The 20,863-nt window shown below is 41.3% G+C and overlaps 1 protein-coding gene across 1 annotated transcript in view; it reads right to left on the bottom strand.

Moving 5' to 3' along the window:
* The window catches only part of CSNK2A2 (casein kinase 2 alpha 2), a 35,183-nt gene that overhangs the window by 1,917 nt on the left and 12,403 nt on the right, over positions 1–20,863 (bottom strand). Inside the window, exons 5-11 of the mRNA XM_043435715.1 lie at positions 11,502–11,561; positions 8,824–8,907; positions 7,905–8,015; positions 7,515–7,616; positions 6,573–6,673; positions 5,621–5,769; positions 4,130–4,223 (exon numbers count right to left, since the gene is read on the bottom strand). Coding sequence (XP_043291650.1) covers positions 4,147–4,223; positions 5,621–5,769; positions 6,573–6,673; positions 7,515–7,616; positions 7,905–8,015; positions 8,824–8,907; positions 11,502–11,561 — 684 coding nt within the window. The 3' untranslated portion in view covers positions 4,130–4,146. The remainder of the gene's footprint in view (positions 1–4,129; positions 4,224–5,620; positions 5,770–6,572; positions 6,674–7,514; positions 7,617–7,904; positions 8,016–8,823; positions 8,908–11,501; positions 11,562–20,863) is intronic.

Genomic DNA, 20,863 nt, shown 5'->3' with positions numbered 1-20,863 from the left:
GAACTTAAAAAAAAAAAAAAAAACAATCCCCAATACATGCAGTTCAGGATTAAGTATCACATTTGCAGCACATTGTTGAGTCTCTACATGAAAGTATGCATCACCTGTATAATCCCATTCCATCGCTTCCCCCAGCCTCTATAATACCTGGTTGGGGTTATTTCCATTGACACATCCATATAGCTCCAAAGCATTTTATTACTGGTTTTGAGCCAGATGTTTCCTCGCCACCTACCCTCCCCTCACCCCCACCCTGGGGTTACTTTTTAATGGCAAGATGTCACTCAGTCTTAGATTTATTAAGCTCACTGACAAATGTTGGTTTCTTGTCTGCTCATATGGACCCTGGTTTGCTTTTGGGTTTACATCTCAATGGCCTTGACTCTGAGCAGTTACTGTCCACTCCTATTCATGTGCAGGAGGGCAGGTTGCTTTCTCCTGTGTATGCTTGTGCAGTAACACAGGTTCCTAGATGAATCATTAATCTGAACTGGCATTAAAGGAGACTGTCGACGGGGCTCTCTCAGATCCATTTCAATGCATATATAAAAATTCTTCCAACTGTTTGTGTCCCAAAATGATTTTGCTTCCATCCTCGTCACAGCAGCACCTGGGAGAAGCTAAGTCATTTCCCTGAGTAGGCGCGGGCTGAGGCCCACGGCCGCGGGCTCTCTCTGGGACTGAGCACCTGCCTCGGGAGCACCACCGTGCGGTCCCGCTGCAACCAGCCCGTGGGGAGCGCCCGCCTCAGGGCGTGTTCCAGAACTTGAATCTGTGCCCCGCCTTGCTTTCACGCCTCAAAAGTCATGTTCCTTCCTCTCAAGATCTACCTTTGCACTGTTTTTGTTTTTTATTTAAACTGATTCCCTGTCTTCTTTAAACAATCCCCTCTCCTGTCCTCTCTCCCTGCCCCAAGGATTACAAACTCTGATCAGTCAGATGGAGAGTACCTTCCTTCTCTGCAAGGGAATACACATGCTTTGAGCCTCACGAGCACTGGTATGCCGGAGGGGACCCAGCAGAGGGACCAATGTTTGCACGCCTCATGGAACTGGCACTGACACCCCTCTGAGTCCTAAGAAGAACTGGGAATGCGTGGTCTGCATTATACACTCCTTGTATACTTCTCCTGCCCAGTCGCCCACCACTGGCTAGAACAGGATAGGTGTGGGCCAACTGATACAGTCCTGGGGAGAGTGAACTGCAAGCAAACCTGATGAAAATCTCAGCACTTCATCAGTTCTGCTCTCACCATGGGGTTTCTCAGCTGAAGCAAAACCTTGCAGTCAGACCCACTTGTGGCCAACCACCTCTGATACACCCATCTGTATTTGGCACAGGAACCTTCTGTTCTCGCCACGCCAGGTCTATGTTCTTGAACATAGGCAGTACCTGAGATGACAGTGTAACACTACCCTGTTCCCCACATTATTTTTGCTTTTCTTTAGGAAACAGTAAATCCTTATCTTAGGCACTTTTAACCTGTTATAAGGTAATGAAGCAAACAAAATGTCTAATGAAAATTACTGAGATGAATTTAAGAAATAATATGCTAACCGGAAAGGATACTGGGTGGGTGAATCTACCATAGCTTTGTCTAGATATAAGACTAGACTCACACACACACACTCTCTCTCATCCGTCTTTTGAATTTTCCAAGACTGCTTCCTAATCCAGGAAAAGACTAAAATCTCAGGGGAACTAGGTCCATCTGCACACAAAATGGTTTTGGAGCTAGGAAAAGAGGAAAGGTCTGGACTAGACTCAGTTCAGTTTGGGAAAGAACCAGTCATAGTCAGCCAGCCACAAGTTGGGTGTCAAGACCAGCCTTGGAAAGGAGTGTGCATTTTAAACTCAGTTATGCTTTATGTCTAAGGCATGAACAGAGGTAAAAAGTAGCGGTGGCGAAAAGTAAACTGTATGCATAAAATGGAAAAATTACTCCTTTGCCAAGCTGCAGCCATAGACCCCGAGGACAGGCAGGTGAGCTCTGTTTGCACATACCACATCATGACCAGAGGAGAGAGAGGCAGAAGTCAGTTGCCTGACCCTGCTCCAGATGCTTTTATTGCCTCTGGGGGACTCAAGAGAGAAGCAGGGTTGCTACTTCATCAAGACTCTCCAGCAGGCTCTCCCTGCCTGGTCCAGACAGGTGACTTGAAGGAAAAAAAGAAGGGTGGGGGAAGGGAATGAGTGACAAAAGAGGAGATGGGTAGGGCAGGAAAGACACACAGTGGCACATCTCCCTAATAAATAATAACCAACAGTTCGGTGTTGCCTAGAAGGGCATGTCAGAAGGTGTCTGACAGTCTGAAACACTTGAGTTTTGCTGCCTACCATATCAATATAGGTTCAGCCAAGAAGTGCTGTCTTGTTTCTGATTTCCAGGTAGAACAAATGTATACTTTAATATACAGGACGTGCAATGAAGGTAGGAAGCACTGGTATGAGAACCTTAACAGAATGCATTTCCTGGCTTTGGGACCTTGTTTTATTTGTATTTTAAGTTCCCACTGACCAAATGACAAAAATAGAATCTACATTTAGAGATAGGACCTGCTACCAATACCAATACAATTTTATTGGAATATGGAATGTAAACAGATGCTTTCAAACAAACAATCTAACCTTATAAAAATGTATGGCATTATTAAATAGTTAATAAAGAAACCCTAAAGTGTGATGTGGTGGTAGACACCTTGAGCTCTAGCCCAGTGGGAGAGGTCCCCACAGCTGTGGCATGGCTCTGCAGCTGTGGTCAGGGGGCTGCGTGCAAACCATGTTGATGACAGGTCCCCAGAGCGACATCAGCCCCCATTTTTTAAATCTTCTTAAACAAAATACAGCTTACTCTGCTTAACATGAAGGCCAGCACAATGGATCCCCATCTTTGACACTTGTCCCAGCAGCTCCACTCCCTTCCCCAAGTCCCTTGTGTGTTACTCTCTCTGGTCACGGGTTATGGGTGGCCCTGCCCACATAACGCCAGGCTCTGCACGTGAGAAAGACTCTTCTTTGCCAACACATTCATGTATACCTATCAGAGCTCAAAAATGCAGATTACCCTGATTACAGAGGGAAATTGTTTCTCATGGGGATAAAAAGGGGTAAAGGGTAGGAAAGGAGGACTTTCCCTCCCCCGCCACCCAATTTGTCTTTCCTGAATAAATTCTAACAGGATGTTTTTATCCTCCCTCCCTGAAGACTGACTTTCCAGCTTTAGTCATGGTTGTGAACAAAAAGTCTTTGTTTCAGAAATGTGCATTAAAATAGGTGCACATACAGGGATGTGCTGGGAAATGAAGTTTTCCTTAAAAGACTGGAAAAAGAAAAAAAGCTACATGAAAAAAATAGCAACAAGATTTTAAGGTCAGGCAAATCAACGAAGGTTACAGTAAGCTCCAAGTTATGCAACGTAGCATTCAACTTTTGATGGAACAGATGGACCTGTCCAAGGCATCACAAGGTTTAAAGTGATGCCTGCTGACATCAAATGGGACTCTGGTGAGAGTGACTGCAGTTTGCTCCCAAATGAATACACTTAGAAGAAAACGGCAGGGATGAGGTACATTTCCCAGAGAGCTCATGTCGTTAAAAAAAAAAAAAAAGAAAAGAAAAAAATACATAAAACATGAATCTGTAAAAGAGTTTAGAAAAAAAAATACTGTCACTGTTTTAGTATCTCCTTTTCATAAATGAGGCTGGTGTGTCAGTTCAGACTGCTGACATTTTGCTAAAACTTGAGCCTGAATCTCACCAAAGGAAACCCAGACCGCAGTGGAATAGATAGGAAGTCAGATATTCAGAGCTTGTTGACTTCAACAGGTTAATTCAACAGTGGTCTCCTGTTAAATAAAGGAAATGTACAACAACTCCGAGTCTCTCATCTCCCATGCATTCCAAAGGGAGAGTCCCCCTCAGGTTCTCAACTATGTGCATCGTCAGGCTGCCCAATGGCAGCTCCCTGTAGACTAGTGCTGGGGAGTTTCTTTTTGACAGACTTTTAGGTCTTTACTCTTCTTTGCGTTTAGAAGGAATGGCTAGAATTTCTTTTTATCACACTGTAGTTTTCCTTCAAGGTTTGTGTTTGGTTGGTTGGTTTTATTGGCAAGCATCAATGCCGCATTACCCGTCGCTTTCCAGTCTTCATCGGGCCGCCGTGAGACCACTGGAAAGTACAGCGTTATCTGCACAAGGCTGGGACTGCTCCTTCACCACGGGGTCTGCAAGAAAACAGGAGGACACTCAGCAGAGGTAGGGCCAGCCCGGGTTAGGGGTTGGGGGCAGACACCATGACAGACCCAACCTTCCTCAGTGAGACAGAAACACAGGAAGCCAGGGTCGAGAGGGCAACAAAAATTACAAATGCTGAGAAATGACTGGGAAATGCTCTCATAGTCAGCTCATACCTCTGCAGAGTACAAGTGCGACTGCTGAGATTTAGGGGAAAGAGAGGCACAGAAACACCCACTGTCCACGGTTCAAAATTTCTACTAATTTTCTTATGTCTTATTTTCCATGAATACTAATGACATATCCAACTCCTAATCTCTTCAAAGTATGTGTGATAAACACTTCAGAGGATGAAAAGGGTGAATAAAAGGAACCATTAGAAGATCTATGGATTTTAAGCAATAAAAAAATTTTTTGGAAGTATACCATGTATTTGGAAAAGCAGACAAATCATGATTTGTATAATATAAACATCAGTGTTCTTAATCCAGTCAAACTCAGAGGGTAAAAGTAGCTTTCTGTGATGGAACCTGGAGAGATGACATCCAGTAGCACTTGAAGAATGAAGGGTAAGATTTTTTAAAATCTGCTTTCGACTACAGTTCATGGGCAAGCAGGCTCACAACCAAAGAGCATGAATTCTTTGGGCAAGATTTACTTCATCTCCAGAGGGGGAAAAAAGGAGGAGGAAAGATATCAAGGAAAGATAGCATACTGGTCAAGCAAGAGACAGGTTGAAAGGTCTAATCTTGCTTCAGAGAGAAAACTAAGGTCATTTAACCTCCCTCATGCTCAAGTCTTCTCTGTGACTGGACTAAATGACCTCACACTGTCTCTAATGAAAGTCTGGGACATACTTTATCAGAGGGAGAACCACATGTCTGCAGATAAATAAGCAGTCACATAAACTGAATATACACACATACTTCAAAGTGAGACCTAAGAAGTCAGTAATACAGATAGGATCTGAGGGAGGTCTTTTCACACTTGCTATCCTTTCCTCAAATTCCTTGTATTTATTTAACTAATGTCCTTCTTTAAAAATACGCTATGATCACCTTATTATTTTCAACAAATCACTTGTTTTTTTTGGAGGGGAAAAAATCTTTGATTAGGTTTCACACAAACTTATGTATTTGAAAACTAAACTTTAGATACTTGTGATCTATCAACGTGGGGGTCACAGGCAATGGTCCAACAGACCTGACTCAGGGGAACTACAGCAATGAACAAGCAAATACCTGGAGCATCAAGAAACAGATCTGCAGAGTTATTTCAAGAGTCTAGAACTAATGGGGCCAAATCCCAAGGACAATCCACCCAAATCTCCAGAATCTCTTGTCTGGCCTCAAAGACAGAAGGTGGAAGCATTCCCCCAGAGACTCACAGAAGTACGGGTGCTCCATGGCCTCTTTGGCGGTCAGTCTCTGTTGATGGTCGTATCGCAGAAGCTTGTCCAGAAGATCTAGGGCCTCAGGGCTGACGAGGTGTCTGTTCTCACTATGGATGAAATTTTCCCAGCGTTTCCGTGAATGTCTGAGAAGAAAAGTAAAGCATTAGTGTTTGGAGATTAAATTCCACAACAATCCTTATTAGGGCTAAAGCCAGCAAAGTCTTAGAGCACTGCACTGATCACAAGCTGGTCAAACCCACTGTTACTGGTACCACTTGCCACACCCCTACCCACCAGCGCCCTCAAACAAAACAGTGCTCCGAGAAGGACACATAATTAGTTAAAACGTCTACATTTGGTGCAAAATTTGTGGAACCTTTCTAGATAATGTTTTATGCCTCAGGCTTTGAGTCAATTCTGGGTGAGGCATGTGAGTAATCTTTATTGTTTAGCAGTTATATTTAGAGAGCTGGCCGCAGAAACATGGAGGTTCCATAAAATTACTCTCTGAAAATTGTCAACACAACATTTATTTCTCAACACCATTGTACTGTATCTGAAAATAGGCTTTAAAATTTGCTCTTACAGAAAATCCATTACACAGAATAAGAAGAAACTATAACTCTCTTATTCAAAGAAGAATCACAGCGTTCTAAGATTTTGCATTAAAATAAGCATACGCTATTCCAGAAAGTTCTGTCCTGTGGCATGATTTTTGTCTTCCATTTTCTATTAACAGGTTATCTCTTAGAGAAGTAAAATGATTAGAAGACAAATGTAAACAATGCTAAAATAGCTCAAGTTAAAATATATATGGGGGAAAAAAAGAATATCTCAATTCTGACATAATTAGAAAGGGGAAAGAGCTTCAGAAAGCTATTTAGGCTAACCTTTTCACTTCTGAAATGGGATAAACTCAGAGCCTCTTTCTCTCTCTCTTACTTACTGTCCCAGAATATCGTTGAAGTGCGGATCTAGGTCTATGTGATACTTCTTCAGATACCCATACAGCTCATCTGTACCCAGAACCTTGGCAATGCGAACGAGCTGAAACACAGAACAAACTGACCAAGTCACTGAGCACAGAACTCACGGCGAGCCCGCGGGGATGCTGGACCCAGGCATTGGAAGGCTTCCACAGCACTGCACTTCCGGGGAACAGATACACATCTGAGCCCAGGGCAGACAGGCAGCAGACTCACGGATATGAAGTTCACATGAACGCACATTTTCAAAATGCCTTTAAAAGGATAACACAACTTACGACAATCATCTTTTAGAAACTGATGATTATGGGGACATAAAACCTAATACCTATGGGTTTCCCTGGTGGTCCAGTGGTTGAGAACCTGCCTGCCAGTGCAAGGAATATGAGTTCGACCCCTGGTCCCTGAATATCCCACATGCCATGCAGCAACTAAGCCCATGAGCCACAACTACTGAGCCTGTGCTCTAGAGCCTGGGAACTGCAACCACGGAAGCCCACATGCCCTAGAGCTGTGCTCTGCAACCAGAGAAGCCATCACAATGAGAAGCCCGCGCACCAAACTGACAGAGTAGCCTCCGCTCTCTGCAACCAGAGAAAGGCCACGTGCAGCAATGACGACCCAGCACAGCCTAAAAACAAACAAAAAACAAAACCGAACGACTAGAATCTTGTACAAGGAGGTACTTAGCTTTTTCATAGACTCAACTTGGAAGTTGGGCATAACACAGCACTGTCTGTCTCTATCTTTGGGACCATAGACAAGATTCTGTGAAATTCTTTACCCTGGAGAAAAGCTTACACTGAGTGGTATTTAGGGACTCAATAACAGCATTCCTATCAAGATGCTATTTTCTTGGCATCTGCCCCCAAATGGATGGGAGTCAGATGGTGTTTGCTTACCTGGTCATAGTTATCCTGTCCATGAAAGAAGGGCTCCTTTCGAAAGATCATGCTCGCTAACATACAGCCCAAACTCCACATATCCAAGCTATAATCATACATCTGTGGAAATAAAGACAACCTGTCAGTGAAGGGGGTTACAAACGTCATTTTTCTGATCTGAGTTTCTAATCTTCAGTTGACCTCTGTAGATAATTTAAAATTCAAAGCCAAAAAAAAAATAGCTGAGACAAATCCATCATTATCATTTTATCATTTTGGGGTAGAACATAGACTGGATTTTTAATGTAACCAAACTGACTATAAATAAAAACCAGGAAAAAGAAAAAACCAGGAAAAGCCCTAAGCAGAAGTAAAAAGAACTCAGCGGTGCCTCATTAACAACTTTACCTGATAGTCCACAAGGAGCTCTGGTCCCTTGAAGTACCTGGAGGCCACTCGGACATTGTACTCCTGGGCGGGATGATAGAATTCCGCCAGACCCCAGTCTATCAGTCGCAGCTATAAATACGACAGAAATAAAACATGTGAAAGGAGTGTCTCCAGATGCCTCTGTCTTACAACAAGGCCACATCCCATTAGATAATCTTTGGCCACATAAAAAATGTTATCAAGTGCACTGGCTAAAAAGGCACATGTACTTTCTGGGAACTGCTAAGAGGTCATTTCTAGAGTGGAGCACTTGGTTGGAATCTTAGTTGTTTTTCCTTAACATTTAAATTATCCTGGCTTATCATCTCTCTAGATCAATAAAGCTTAAGCTTGTCTTCTGCCCCCATAACCAGCTGCATGTGTTAACACATTCCTCATTCCTCACAGTTTCCATTACAAGCTCTAGTCGTAACAGAAAGGGTTGGGGACGTGTGCCCCACTCCAGGAGTGAAGAACTGCTCTAGCTCTTCACTAATCTAACACTAGTTGATTCATTTACTCACCAGTCAGGGACAATCAGAACTGAGTTTCAAAAACAGGAGGGACCCATGTGTACTTTTAAGGTCAGACAGATTGGTCTGAGGGTCATTAAGAAAGGAAGTAAAAACCACCAGCTGTAGTTTCTTTCTGAGGCCCTCTAGGAAAACCATGACCATAGTAAACAAGCGACGACAGTCAGGGTCAGCTGTCTACTTTCCTTGTGTGCTACGCTTATGTGAAGTAGAAACCAACAGTGGAGACTGGAGAAATAACAGCATCGTAAGTCTGCCAGAGGAAACAGCACGGGTCTTTAGAAACCACCTAGGTCCTGGCCAGAGTTCGGGTCGGCCCTGAGCCTTCCAATGAAAGGCTTGTTGCTGTCTGGCTGTAATGGTACCTTTTTCTGCTGGTGATCTATCATGACATTGTGAGGTTTCACATCCCTGTGCATGATTCCCTTGCTGTGGCAGTAATCCAGAGCCTATTAGATAAGAAAGCACAGAGAAAAGTAAGCAAACCCCCAACCACCCGTGCCCCCAATGCAAGTACATTCTCATTGTGACAGCTTGATTTGAACACAGTCTCCCGAAAGGTAGTCTTACTGTCTGTAGTAAAAGAGAAAACACATTCCTCAGAAGGCACCCTTGCTCTCTGGGCACACTACGCTAGCCGCTGGTGGAGAGGGGGCTGTGGGGAGGACACCAAGGGCTCTTATAAAAGTCTCTTTAAAAGGGGGATGATATAGTGACACTTATTCAGGCACTCCTCTCCTACTTGGCGCTGGTAGCAACAGACCAGCCACCTGGATTTAGAAATCATATGTTGGCTTAATTTGATGTGTTTAAAACCAGACTGAGGAACCACACTGGAGTCACTTCTCATAAGAGTTCAAACAACACATGAAGGATCCACATGAAGAATGACATCCCAATCTTATCTGCAACACGGCTAGTCTTTCAAGTAAGTGTCCCATGAATTTTCTAGATTAACATGTCTTCTAATATTAGTATTGTCCTTGAGGACCACTGGGATTGGAGCAGCAAGGGCACTGTACTAGGAATATATAAGCCAGAATACAATCCATACAAGCAGCATTCCAGGAATATGCAAATTTTGCTTTTCCCAGACACAATAGAGTATACAGTATATGATGCTCTTCATATGAAGGTCAAGAACAGGTGAAACCAAACTATGGTGGAAAAGGTGAGAATATAATCTATGCAAGGAGAGAAATCTTCTGTAACTGCACTGTCCTATATAGGACTTCAATTTAAGTACCAATTAAATTGAATACTTCAATTTTCTGTCTTGTTTTATATCAACAGTGGCAGCAAGATTCCACATTGGCTCTGGGGCAGTGCTGTAGGGAACCAGGGCTCCTGAGGACACACTCCCTAAACCTGAACCAGGCGCTCTGACAGGAAGCCTGAGTGAGTCACCAAGCAATCACTCTGTAGCCCTCGACCTCAGCTCCTTCAACATTTTCTACACTTCTTCCCTATCCCTATTTTCTCCGTCTTTGAGAAAACTTAGCAAGTGCTGATTCTGTAATTTTGCCCAGTCTTTGCCCAAAGGAATAAATAAATTAGGACCACAATACCTAAGGTGTGAAAAATTACCTGAAGAAAGCAACAGCTGAACAAATACAGTAAGGGGATGAATTCTTTCACCAAGTTCACTATTTGGCTTCCCTGTGGAGGTACTGACTGCTCTTAAATTCCTTGGGGGAATTTAAAAACCTGATAGTTTCTGACCATTAGGCATGAAAGATGTTTTTCAAATTTCATCTGGGATTCTCTGCCTCATAGGCAGAAAGTATGACCCCCACCACGTAGCTGCTGCCTCCAGAAGGCAGAGAGGACATCACGCACTGGGAGCCACTGAAATGACCAGCCTGCAAACACGTGTATTATTACTGTTATTGGGATGCTGTGAACTAATCTAAGGACACCTCTACATTCTTCCAGAGGTTCTTAAATTGAGATCCATGCATTCCATCCTAAAACTTTATATCATGTTATTTTACATGCCTGGGGGTGGCTCATAGTTTTCATTAGATTCTTAGTGACCCCTGACCCTAAAAAAACATTAGCCTACTCCATTTTACAAACCTTTTTAGAATTCTTTACTTAAGTTTTTACCTAGACAAACTAAAAAATATCATTCCTTTGTCAATCAGTAACACCTGAAAATTTCAGTCCTGGGATTAGTAAGTCTCCTAGAAAATCTACTCATTGCCTCTCCTTACATGTCCAGGTTAATCAGCCAGGGCTAAACACATAGGTTACAGGATAAGTTGTCCCATATAAGAAAGGGACTATGAGAAATGGCAAGAACAGGATGGCTGTAAAATGTCCACCATCTTTATATGCATGTCCTTACATGATGTAACTTAACGCTCTGCCCATGAAAAAGTGGCATCCACTACTTCACCCTTTGAATCCAGGTCTGGCCACGTGCCTTACTTTGGCCAATAGGGCATTAGCAAACCTAACAAAAGTTGAGGCTTGAAAAGGGCTTACATGTATCAAGGTTTGCCCTCTCTTGTTGTTGGGACTTGATGAGACCACCATGGGAAGTAGCCCAGAGCAACCTTCTGGAGGATGAGACCTCAAGCCATGCCAGCTGCCATCCCAGTCTGGACCGTCTTGCCCCAGATCAAAAGACCCACCCATCCAATCCAGTGAATTATGGCAAATAATAAACTGTTTTCTAAAAGTCACTAAGTTTGGGGCGACTTGATAAGTAATGAAAACTAACAAGCATTAATTAAACAGCAAAAACAAAACAATTAAAAACCAAGAACCAACAAGAGTTATGAAGAATGAGATTCTAACCTCTGGTATAATGTCCCCAGTAGCCCTAACCTGGCCATTTTTCTCAGGTCCACTGGAAAGTTTCTATGTAAAGATTTCACAATGAAGGCCTCAATAAGTTACCCACCCACCCCCACCTCAAACCCATTAAATTCTCTGGGTGTCAAGATATATTCTTCTTGAGTTCTGTTATGTCCTCTCAAAAAACTCCTTTAATGAATAATACTGAAAAAAGTCACCGTTTATGACTGTTACTTACTTTAAGTAGTTCATACATATAAAACCGGATATCAAAGTCTGTCAGGATCTGGTACAGTTGCTGAAATGGATTTCAGAAAACAGAGTGTTAATTTAGTCTTACTGCCTGTTGCTATCCTGAAGTTGGTCATTATTCTCTGTAAACTTAGTGCTTATGTCAATCAAGAACCCCAGAACCTCTTGCTACCTGATTTGGAACAAATGAAGGCAAAGACTAAAGACAAAGGTCTAACATTTCAGTCTTCAGAAGAAAAAAATGAAAGGAATTCAAAAGGCATTAAAAAACAAAGCCCATTTACACCAACTTGGGTCTTTTAAAAACTTGTGTAAGTGCTGCATGGTTTCAACAGTCACAGTTAGATTATCATAAAGGTCAAGTCCAAATTGTCCAATTGTCCTCATATTCTTAATGAACTTCAAACAAATGAGCCCCACTGCAGCACCAGTTTACTTTAGAGAACCAAGTTCCCAGTGGACAGTAGAACCTGAAAAACTTCATCAGTTCACATGGTAAAATGGTGGCAAGACAAGACAGTCTGCTCATGAAACACCAGGAAAATGAACTGCTATAGCATCTGGAGATGGCAAGAGACTTAACTAAAAAAAAAAAAAAAGAAAGAAAAAAAAAATCCCTCCAATCCTCCAAAAATCAATTCTAGGCTGGGAAAAAAAGCGCTTTATAGGCAAAAACTGATGGTAACTAAAGATGCAAAACGTTTGGGGCACAGGGGAGTGTTAGGGTGAGATGTTAAAAAAAAAAAGAAGGAAAGGAGGGAGTGATAGATGGATATGTGTTCTGAAAATGATTCCAGGCCTAACACAAATGACACAAATGACAGTTTTTGTAATTGGTAATCCAAAGTTTGTTTTGGATTGAGAATTTTGTTTGTTTTTTAAAATGTCAATTTCTAAGAGACAGAACAGAATCTAGCATATCCAGGTTCATTTAAATCATCACACATCACAAACATCACAAACCCCTGTTGGAAACTGTATTATTATTTAGACAATAAATTCCAATATATTTATATTTACTGACAATAAAGACAATAAATCTCTTTTCCCATCAGTTCAAGCCACACCTTCTATAAAATGAATCAGTACACTGTTGTAAAAACCTCTTTTGTTTCTCTATTGGGAGACTCAAGCCATGGAGGGACTGTCTTCAAGGGGAACAGAACAGTGTATATACAATGTGTCAGTATAAAAGGGGGGGAAACTACAACTACATATGAGTATTTGTATCTGCAAGACTGTCTATTCACTGTGTACCACTTTATATTAATATTTTGCTAAGCTGCTTCAGTTGTGTCCAACTCTTTGTGACCCCATGGACTGTAGCCCACAAAGCTTCTCTGTCCATGGGATTCTCCAGGCAAGAATACTGGAGTGGGTTGCCATTTCCTCCTCCAGGGGATCTTACCAACCCAGGGATCAAACCCACGTCTCATGTCTCTTGCATTGGCAGGTGGGTTCTTTACCACCAGTGCCACCTGGGAAGCCCATATATTAATACTTTAGATCCAGGTAAACATACTACCTGTTTGAAAAAATTTTTTAGGAAAAACAACAAATTTGCCAAGAATCAAACGTAACGTTTTCTACCACCAGGACTTAGTCTCTTTCTCAAATTTCCCCTTATAAGTAACTCTCCCTCCTTTAGTAAGAGTATCTGATTCACTCAGAGCACCACAGAGAACGAAAACATCCTTTCCAGTATACTGGTGGTGCCTTGGAGCTGCTCCACTACTGGAGGCTGACCCTGCTTGGGACTGAACCATTTTCAGGCCCAATGGCATGAACATGCCGCTACTTCTGCTCAGGAGAGACTCACTCATAACAAAACACCCAGGCATTTTGTTCTCCCCCAGGTCTGATTAGCAAGAAAGGTTTCTCAGCAGCACACCGACCAACAGCCTGTATGTACAGACACAGGCCAGGGATACCATCTCCTTGGAGTGCCAAATCAGCTCTTCCTCTGAGGTTAAGGAGATCACACCCAGAGATGGTGCCAAGTTGAACCCCAAGTCAATAAACAGACCATGAAAGTGGAAAGAGCATTTTCTAATAATCCTCAGAGGATTAGAATATTCTATTTCCAGAAAACAAATGCAGGCTATTATTTGGATCTTTATCATGCATGGAAGGCTTTCCTTTTGTATCATGTGGTATCCATATCAAGCAATGGCGTAAGGCATAAAACAAATGTCCTTGGACTGCCAACACAGTATTTCCAGCTACTCCAACCAATATCACTTTTAATGCAATACTGATACAACAAACACCTGCTTGACTATAATGTTTAGGTCTAATGCATCACAAAGTCCTGAGTGACAGATTGACATTCTCTCTCATTTTTCAGCTCTGGGAAGGAGACCAAACTACACCTGTAACAGGACTCAAGAGTCTAGAGTTGGGCTTCCTCCAGCATTTGTAGCTCTTTCTCCACCGAAGCCCTGAGGAGTTCCCCACTCTGATCAAACAAACCTGTGTTTTTCACCTCTGTTCTCCCCTCTGGCAAATCTAGAATGCCTGCCCTGCTACCTTAACTGGCGAAGTCATAACCATCCCACCCGGGCTCCTCAGAGCCCACAGCAGTCTCCTCCTCTCTGAATCCCCAGGCAGGTCACTGATCTCTTGGGTGCTCACAGGACAATGACAGCAGCAGTGTCCCCAGAGTTAACATTCCGCACTTGGGTACGGGCAGTGACCTGAGATTCTCAAGATACTTTCTCACTTTGCTGTGAACAATCAGAGGCTTCTTCACTTTGCCCACACGCCAAGTCCTATGCTGCCACCCCTGCATAGCACACAGCATATGTGTGACGGGGTCGAATGGGTGCCATGGCTGCTGGCAGTCACTGATCTGGTGACTCAAGACCTCTGAACTTTCCCTCCCCCAAACAAGCATGTCAAGGTACAAGCTTGATAACCAGGTACAACTCTGTCTATATTCTAAGTCCCTGCATGGCAGAATGACATGTTTTATATACCTCACACCACGTGTGGCATTTCTGTGCTTGCACATAGAAGGCAGTCAATAAATATGTCTTTGATGATGCTCACTAGTCAATGGAACAAAATTAAAACCGTCTTCAAGAAACACAAGTACTAAGGCTTCATGACAAATTAGGAAGGGAAATTTCACAAGAACCACACTTCTCCTCCATTCTTCTTAGCTAACGTGGAGAACATTAACTAACCAACTGCCAAATACTGACAGGAAGTTAGTTTTACTTACATTTTCATAAAGTAAGTGACCTTGAAAAACAAAACCACCCTACACTTCCCGGAAGTCTACGAAGGTGCTGAGGAAGAAAGTATTCATCAATCCTAGTTTGGTTCCAAAGCCTCAGACACACTGGCATTGACCTAGAAGTCAGTTACACACCAGGACTATTCAAAGGGCCCAAGGTAGAAATTTCCTGGAACTTTTAATCAACCTCAGAAAGTCCGAGAAGAATGGGAAAAATGAAATCTGCTTAAGAGAATCACGGTGCCCTCTGGGTATAAAACCAACACCCAGAAAGGAATGGCCACAAGGGGGCCTCACTCATGCTGTCTACACACAGACAGTTCTTGAGATCTGGTCATAGTGCAGCTTCAGATTCCAAGCCTCCATTCCAGACAGCCGTCATTGAAGAGGAATTCTCACTTCGAGAAGGTTTGCGACCAGACATGGGAACCACCAACACAGCAAACTCTCACCTTACACACACAGTCTGCACATTCCCTGCCATACACAGCCTGGTCTACGTCCAGAAACCAGTGGTCCCCATGAAGGGAGAAGAAAAAGTGAGGGGAGTGTGAAAGTGAAAGGTGTCGAATGCCGGAGGCACTGGTCACACACAATCCCCAAATCCAGAATGAAACCAAGGGCAACATTTTTAGAAATTTAAGGAAGCAGAACAAATCATTAATCAAGCACATCAAAGTTACTACAAACTACCTGAAAATGCCTTACAGAGAAATAACAAAATGTCAGTCATCTATAATAAAAGTAAATTTTGTTCCCCCAATTAAGGGAACTTTTAGTCTGTGAATGCACCATCTCCACCTCAAACCTTAGGAGCATTAACAAGGCCTCAAGATAATCAGGTAGTCAAGGCCTAATTTTATGTGAGTGATATGACATTTTCATGGATTAATATGGGTCTACCATCTTCTCAAGATGGAATCCATTTGGGATGTCTTATAAATTTTCTAAATGCCCAAATGATGTATATTTTACTTAAAATGCATATTCACTTTTATTTACATTTTTTTCAAAGGCATGGAAAACTGAGATCCATTGTCTCAACAAAAACTCTTTCTACCTTAAAACAGGACCTTAGCTTCCTTGAGACAATTCTGAGTTTGGGAGCTTTCTATAACTACTCATTCCAACTTCGAGAAACTGACTTTTCCTATTCACTTGTTTTCAAGTTTTGTCTTTTATTCTAAATATCCCCATGTATCTTTTATCATCATTTTGACATATATGAATCAAAACTAACGATTTTAAGGAGAAACTGACCAAACCAGTACCATTACTACAAAATAAAATATCAAGGGAAAAAAATCAGCAAGGCCATAGAAAATCTGAATAAGATCTAAATTAACAAGCTTGATATAAAAAACAACCATGTACCAAAGCCACAAAGTAACCATAAACAAATCCCAAACATCAAAATTATAGCGATCATGTTTTCTGGACACAATGCAATCAATAAGGAAACAATTAAAAGAATCTTTTTGGGAGGTTGGGTGGGGGGAAGGTCATGCCATGTGGGATCTTAGTTTCCCAACCAGGTATCCAACCTGTGCCCCCACTGCAGTGGAAGCTCGAAGTCTGAACCACAGAACTACCAGGGAAGTCCCAAGAATCATTTAAAAAACAGAACAAACAGAAAAGCCAAGTGGATCCTGAATGGACATTTCCAGGACAATAATTACTGGGAAACTTTTGAATATAAACTCTATACTGTACATTAGATGGCATTATTATATAAAATTCTTAAGAGTACTAAAAGTATTGTGGTTATGTAGGAAAATGGCCCACCTAGTTCCAGGGTTGGCATATCTGAGAGTGCAGTATCATGATGTCTACAACTGTACTCCAAGATAATTTCAACAAAAAGATAAAGAGGGGAGGGTGGAGGAGGGGAAGAAAGAACAACAAATGTGGCAAAGCAGGAACTGGTAACCTGGGTAATGTAAGGGTATTAACCTGCTACTGTTCTCAATTTTCGGTAGATTTTCAAAGTGAAAAAGGTTTGAGGGAAAAAATCCACAAGTTTGGAATTTGTACTTGTAGTCTGAAAAATATATAGGCATGAGTCACGTAACTGCTGAATGCGGCTAAAATGGTGCTTGGGGCTGTGCAGACTTAGCACACGTACTACCAATCAAGAAAGACAGAAACAAATCCAATGAGCTGACTTCAACTCAAGAAGGTAACAGGAAAAACAGTGAAAACCCAAAAAAGAAAATAAGAAAGAAGGAAGAAAATAATTCACACAGGAGTAGAAACAGAATGAAATAAACAACCTAACAAAAACTATCTGAACAAACCAAAAGCTGATTCTTTGAAAGCATTAATAAGAGATCTCTAGCAATCTGAAGTTTTTCAAAAAAGAGAAAAAAGAAACCAAAGGTACAGATAATATTACAAATGTAAAGGAAGGCATAACTACAGGCACATTAAAATTTTAAGTTCTAAGAGAATGCTATCAATAACTTTATGTGAATATAATTTAGACAGCTTTAGAAATAATTATCTAAATAGATCTAAGAAGATATATAAAACTGGAATAAAACTTTAACCAAGAGTATATTTTAAAAAGGAAAGTGTAGTCCAAAGTCTCTTCTCCCCACCTCAGAAGACACCTACCACCTAGATCATTCCCATTTTATGTAAATTTTCAGAGAACAGAAAGGAAAAGTCATCTAACTTATGAAGTTGGTATAATCTTGATAGCAAAATCAGAAAGACTCTAGAATAAATAAAAACAACCTTTCCTAATAAGATGGACACAGGACAAAACAAAAAGTCTGAAGAACACAGACATTAAAATCAACCAATTTCCCCACTTATGGCCAATTATACTATCCAGAAAAGTAATTTTCCTGTTACAGTCTGCTCTTCCAAAACACACATATGCTACCTGATATTTAAGATCTTTTAAGTTGACTACGATGGCATGGCTTGAACATTCAAAAAGGACCTCCAGTTTAATAATAACTTGGTAGAACCAACCCATCCCTACCTCTGCTTCTTCCCAAAGTTCCTCAAAAATATCTGTAAAAAGCGGGGCGGGGGTGCGGGGTGGATTCACCCACAATACTAACAGAATGGAAGAGACAACCAATTTTGAAGCTGTAAAACAGATGTCCAGTTGACTGAGCAGACCAAAAAAGCTGAGAATTCTGCCAACATTCTGCCAGCAGACGGGGCCCAGTAAGTAGCAAACACTTCACACTGAAAAATGACAGAAAGGCTCAGGAATTGGTGACTCCAGGTATCACTGAAAATGGCCAAAGAGACTGAACTGCAAGTGGGAAAATGTTTTCACACCACATTGCAAAGGCGAAACGAAGTCTTAAGTCCACAAGGCACTTCCTATAGCTTTCCTCAACTGAGATGCTGGCAGCCAGGCTTGCATCCTCGAGACAAGAGCTGACAATCAGTAGTCAGAAAGTTCATTAACAGGCATTCAAAACCTGTGACATTTCAGACAACTGTAACAGAAACAAAAACCAAAAACACCCCCAAAAATTTGGAAGAAAAACAGAAAAAGACACAAAGAAGAAAACATAATGGGGGGGGGGGACATATTCTCAGTGAGAAAATAGAAGATATTACATAAAACATAAAAGAACAGAATACTATTTTTAAAAATTCAGAGAAGAAAATAGAGTTCCAAGATAAGAAGTCTAACATTTGAATGAGTTCTAGAAAGTGAGAACAAAGAAGAAAGGGAAGAAAGGAACATTAAAAATATTTTTCCAAAATGGAAGGACATGAGTTTCTAGACTTAAAAGCCCAGTAAGTCCCCAGAACAAAGGATGAAAGCAACCCATATGAAAGCACATCACTGTGAAATTTCAGAGACTGAGAATAAAGAGAAAATACTCAAAGCTTTCATGAGGAAGGGGAAAAAAAGGCAGATCACAACCAGTGGCTTCAGTGGCTAATAGTGGAACAATCCCTTCAAAATTCTGAGGCAATTCTTAACTACAAACTAGAATTCTCTATCATGGCAAAAATATTAATTGGGAGGATAAAATAAAGGTATTTTCAGATATGCAAGCCTCAAAAAACATCAATTTCCCATGATTCTTTTAAAGGAAGCTCCTAGAGAATATATGCCATCAAAATATTTCCTTTGTATGAAGTCAGATTTCTCTAGAATTCAAAACTGATGTTCTGTATGTCATTAAATCAACAGAGCAGCTGTCAACTTGAGAAACACAAAAATGGTGAAGTAAAATTTTTACATGTGTGGCTATATAACTGGTAAAAATTCATCAAGGAAGCAGAGACACTGAAACCTAAGGTATTTCACTATGAAGTTCCATTAAGACAAGCTTTTAAGCTTTTGCATTACAAAAGTGCTTGGTTTCATTAAAGCCTGTTTCTTCAGAAACACACACACATTCCCAATCATGGACATTCTTAATAAACCTCAGCTGTTCACCTCACAAGTGTGATCAGTTACATTCATCAGCACAGCACTCTACCGGTTAAGCGCTGCTCTGCCAGTTAATGAAGAAATACACATCCCACTGTCCAGAGTTCACCTTCCAGGAGTTACATCACAAGGAAACTTGTTAATATGGGAAAAGCTACACAACTGTCCCTCTGTATTCGAGGATTCAATCACCCATGGACTGAAAAAACAAAAATCCCACAAAGTTGCATTTGCTGGGCTCTACCACTACCTACACAGCATTTACTCTGTATCAGGCGTAACAAGTCATCTAGAGACGTTTTAGAGTATCATCTTTAAATGACGTGCATATGTTACATGCAAGTACTGTGTCATTTTAATATAAATGCCATTTTCATATAAGCCTGGGGTTTTGGTATTCTGGGGAGGGGGCCTAGAACCAATCACCAATCTCCCATGGATACTGTTAGGTAGTTAGAATAGGGAAAAGGAGTCCTAAATGGCGGTGGCTAAAAGACAAGCAAGGGAAAAGCCTGTGAAAATAGAGCAGAGGAAGGTCCGAGGACCGGAGTGGACTTCAGGTAGAACAGCGCTCCTGCCTAAGCCCAATTTGCATAGGACAGGCCCAGGGGGGAGAAAAAAACATATAAAAAGAGGAGCCAAAGCGTTTTCTCCCCCACCCCTCCTGCCCCCACGATGGGGTGCTCTTCTCTTCGTGTCTTTGGATCAACATGCCCTCATGCCTCCAAGATGGATTTTCCTGCTATTATCTAAATAAAATAGAGCTGTAACACTGAGCTGTAACACTGATTTGTTTAAGACCTATAACACGGACTGTCCTCCAAGAGCTGTGACCCGCCAAGGGGGCTTTAATGTCCGCCACTCCAAATTTTTGTTGTGATGAGACAAACCGAGGAGCACACACTCGCCTGACATTACCAAGGGATGATTGTACTGAATATAAAACCTGCTTACTGTTTTATAAGGTGTAATACCCATTTGTGCATATTTTCACTAATTGACTGTATTTTAGAGTGATTACTTAAGAAAAAGTAACTGTGAGGATAAAATTCTTTTCTTTTCACCCAAAAGGATCACTCCCCATTAGCACAGCATCTTTCAATTGCTGACTGGGTTTTTTCCTAACTTCCACCACAACAAAATCACAAGCCTTTTCTACACTGATGAAGAATTATAATCACCTAAAAGCCCCTAAAAATAAACAATACTATTTGTTTTTATATTGGTTTTCATATTATGCTCTACCATGCTCAGTATGTCTGATCTCTTATCAGAAGGTTGCAGTGTTTGAACAACAACAAACACAAATTCATGAAAAATCAGCTTAAAACCATGCTTTTAGAACACTTTAAAGTCTAAACTAACATGCACTATAAACAGAAGAAAGCCCCCAAAATAGGGCTTTTCTAAAGCACAGTGATTCTGTCATTTATTTTGTATACAGTGTGCATGAACACACACACCATTTGATAGCTTGAATCCAAGGTACAATACTGACTCTTTTCACACAAGTTCTGTATCCATTTATCACTTCCTATTAGGAATGTGTAAGATTCCTATGAAAATTAAAATTAACATCTACCCATCATGTCTACAACATGAGCATTATAGATGAGGCATTAACTTAGACCCAGCCGAGTAGTTATTCCCAGAGTAAGCAAGGCAAAGAGTAATGCTTAATTTCACCAAC

This window comes from Cervus canadensis, chromosome 18, assembly GCF_019320065.1.
Source record: "Cervus canadensis isolate Bull #8, Minnesota chromosome 18, ASM1932006v1, whole genome shotgun sequence".
Lineage (NCBI taxonomy): Eukaryota > Metazoa > Chordata > Mammalia > Artiodactyla > Cervidae > Cervus > Cervus canadensis.
The sequence above is the reverse complement of the archived record's forward strand: the minus strand, read 5'-3'. Positions and strand labels throughout refer to the sequence as shown.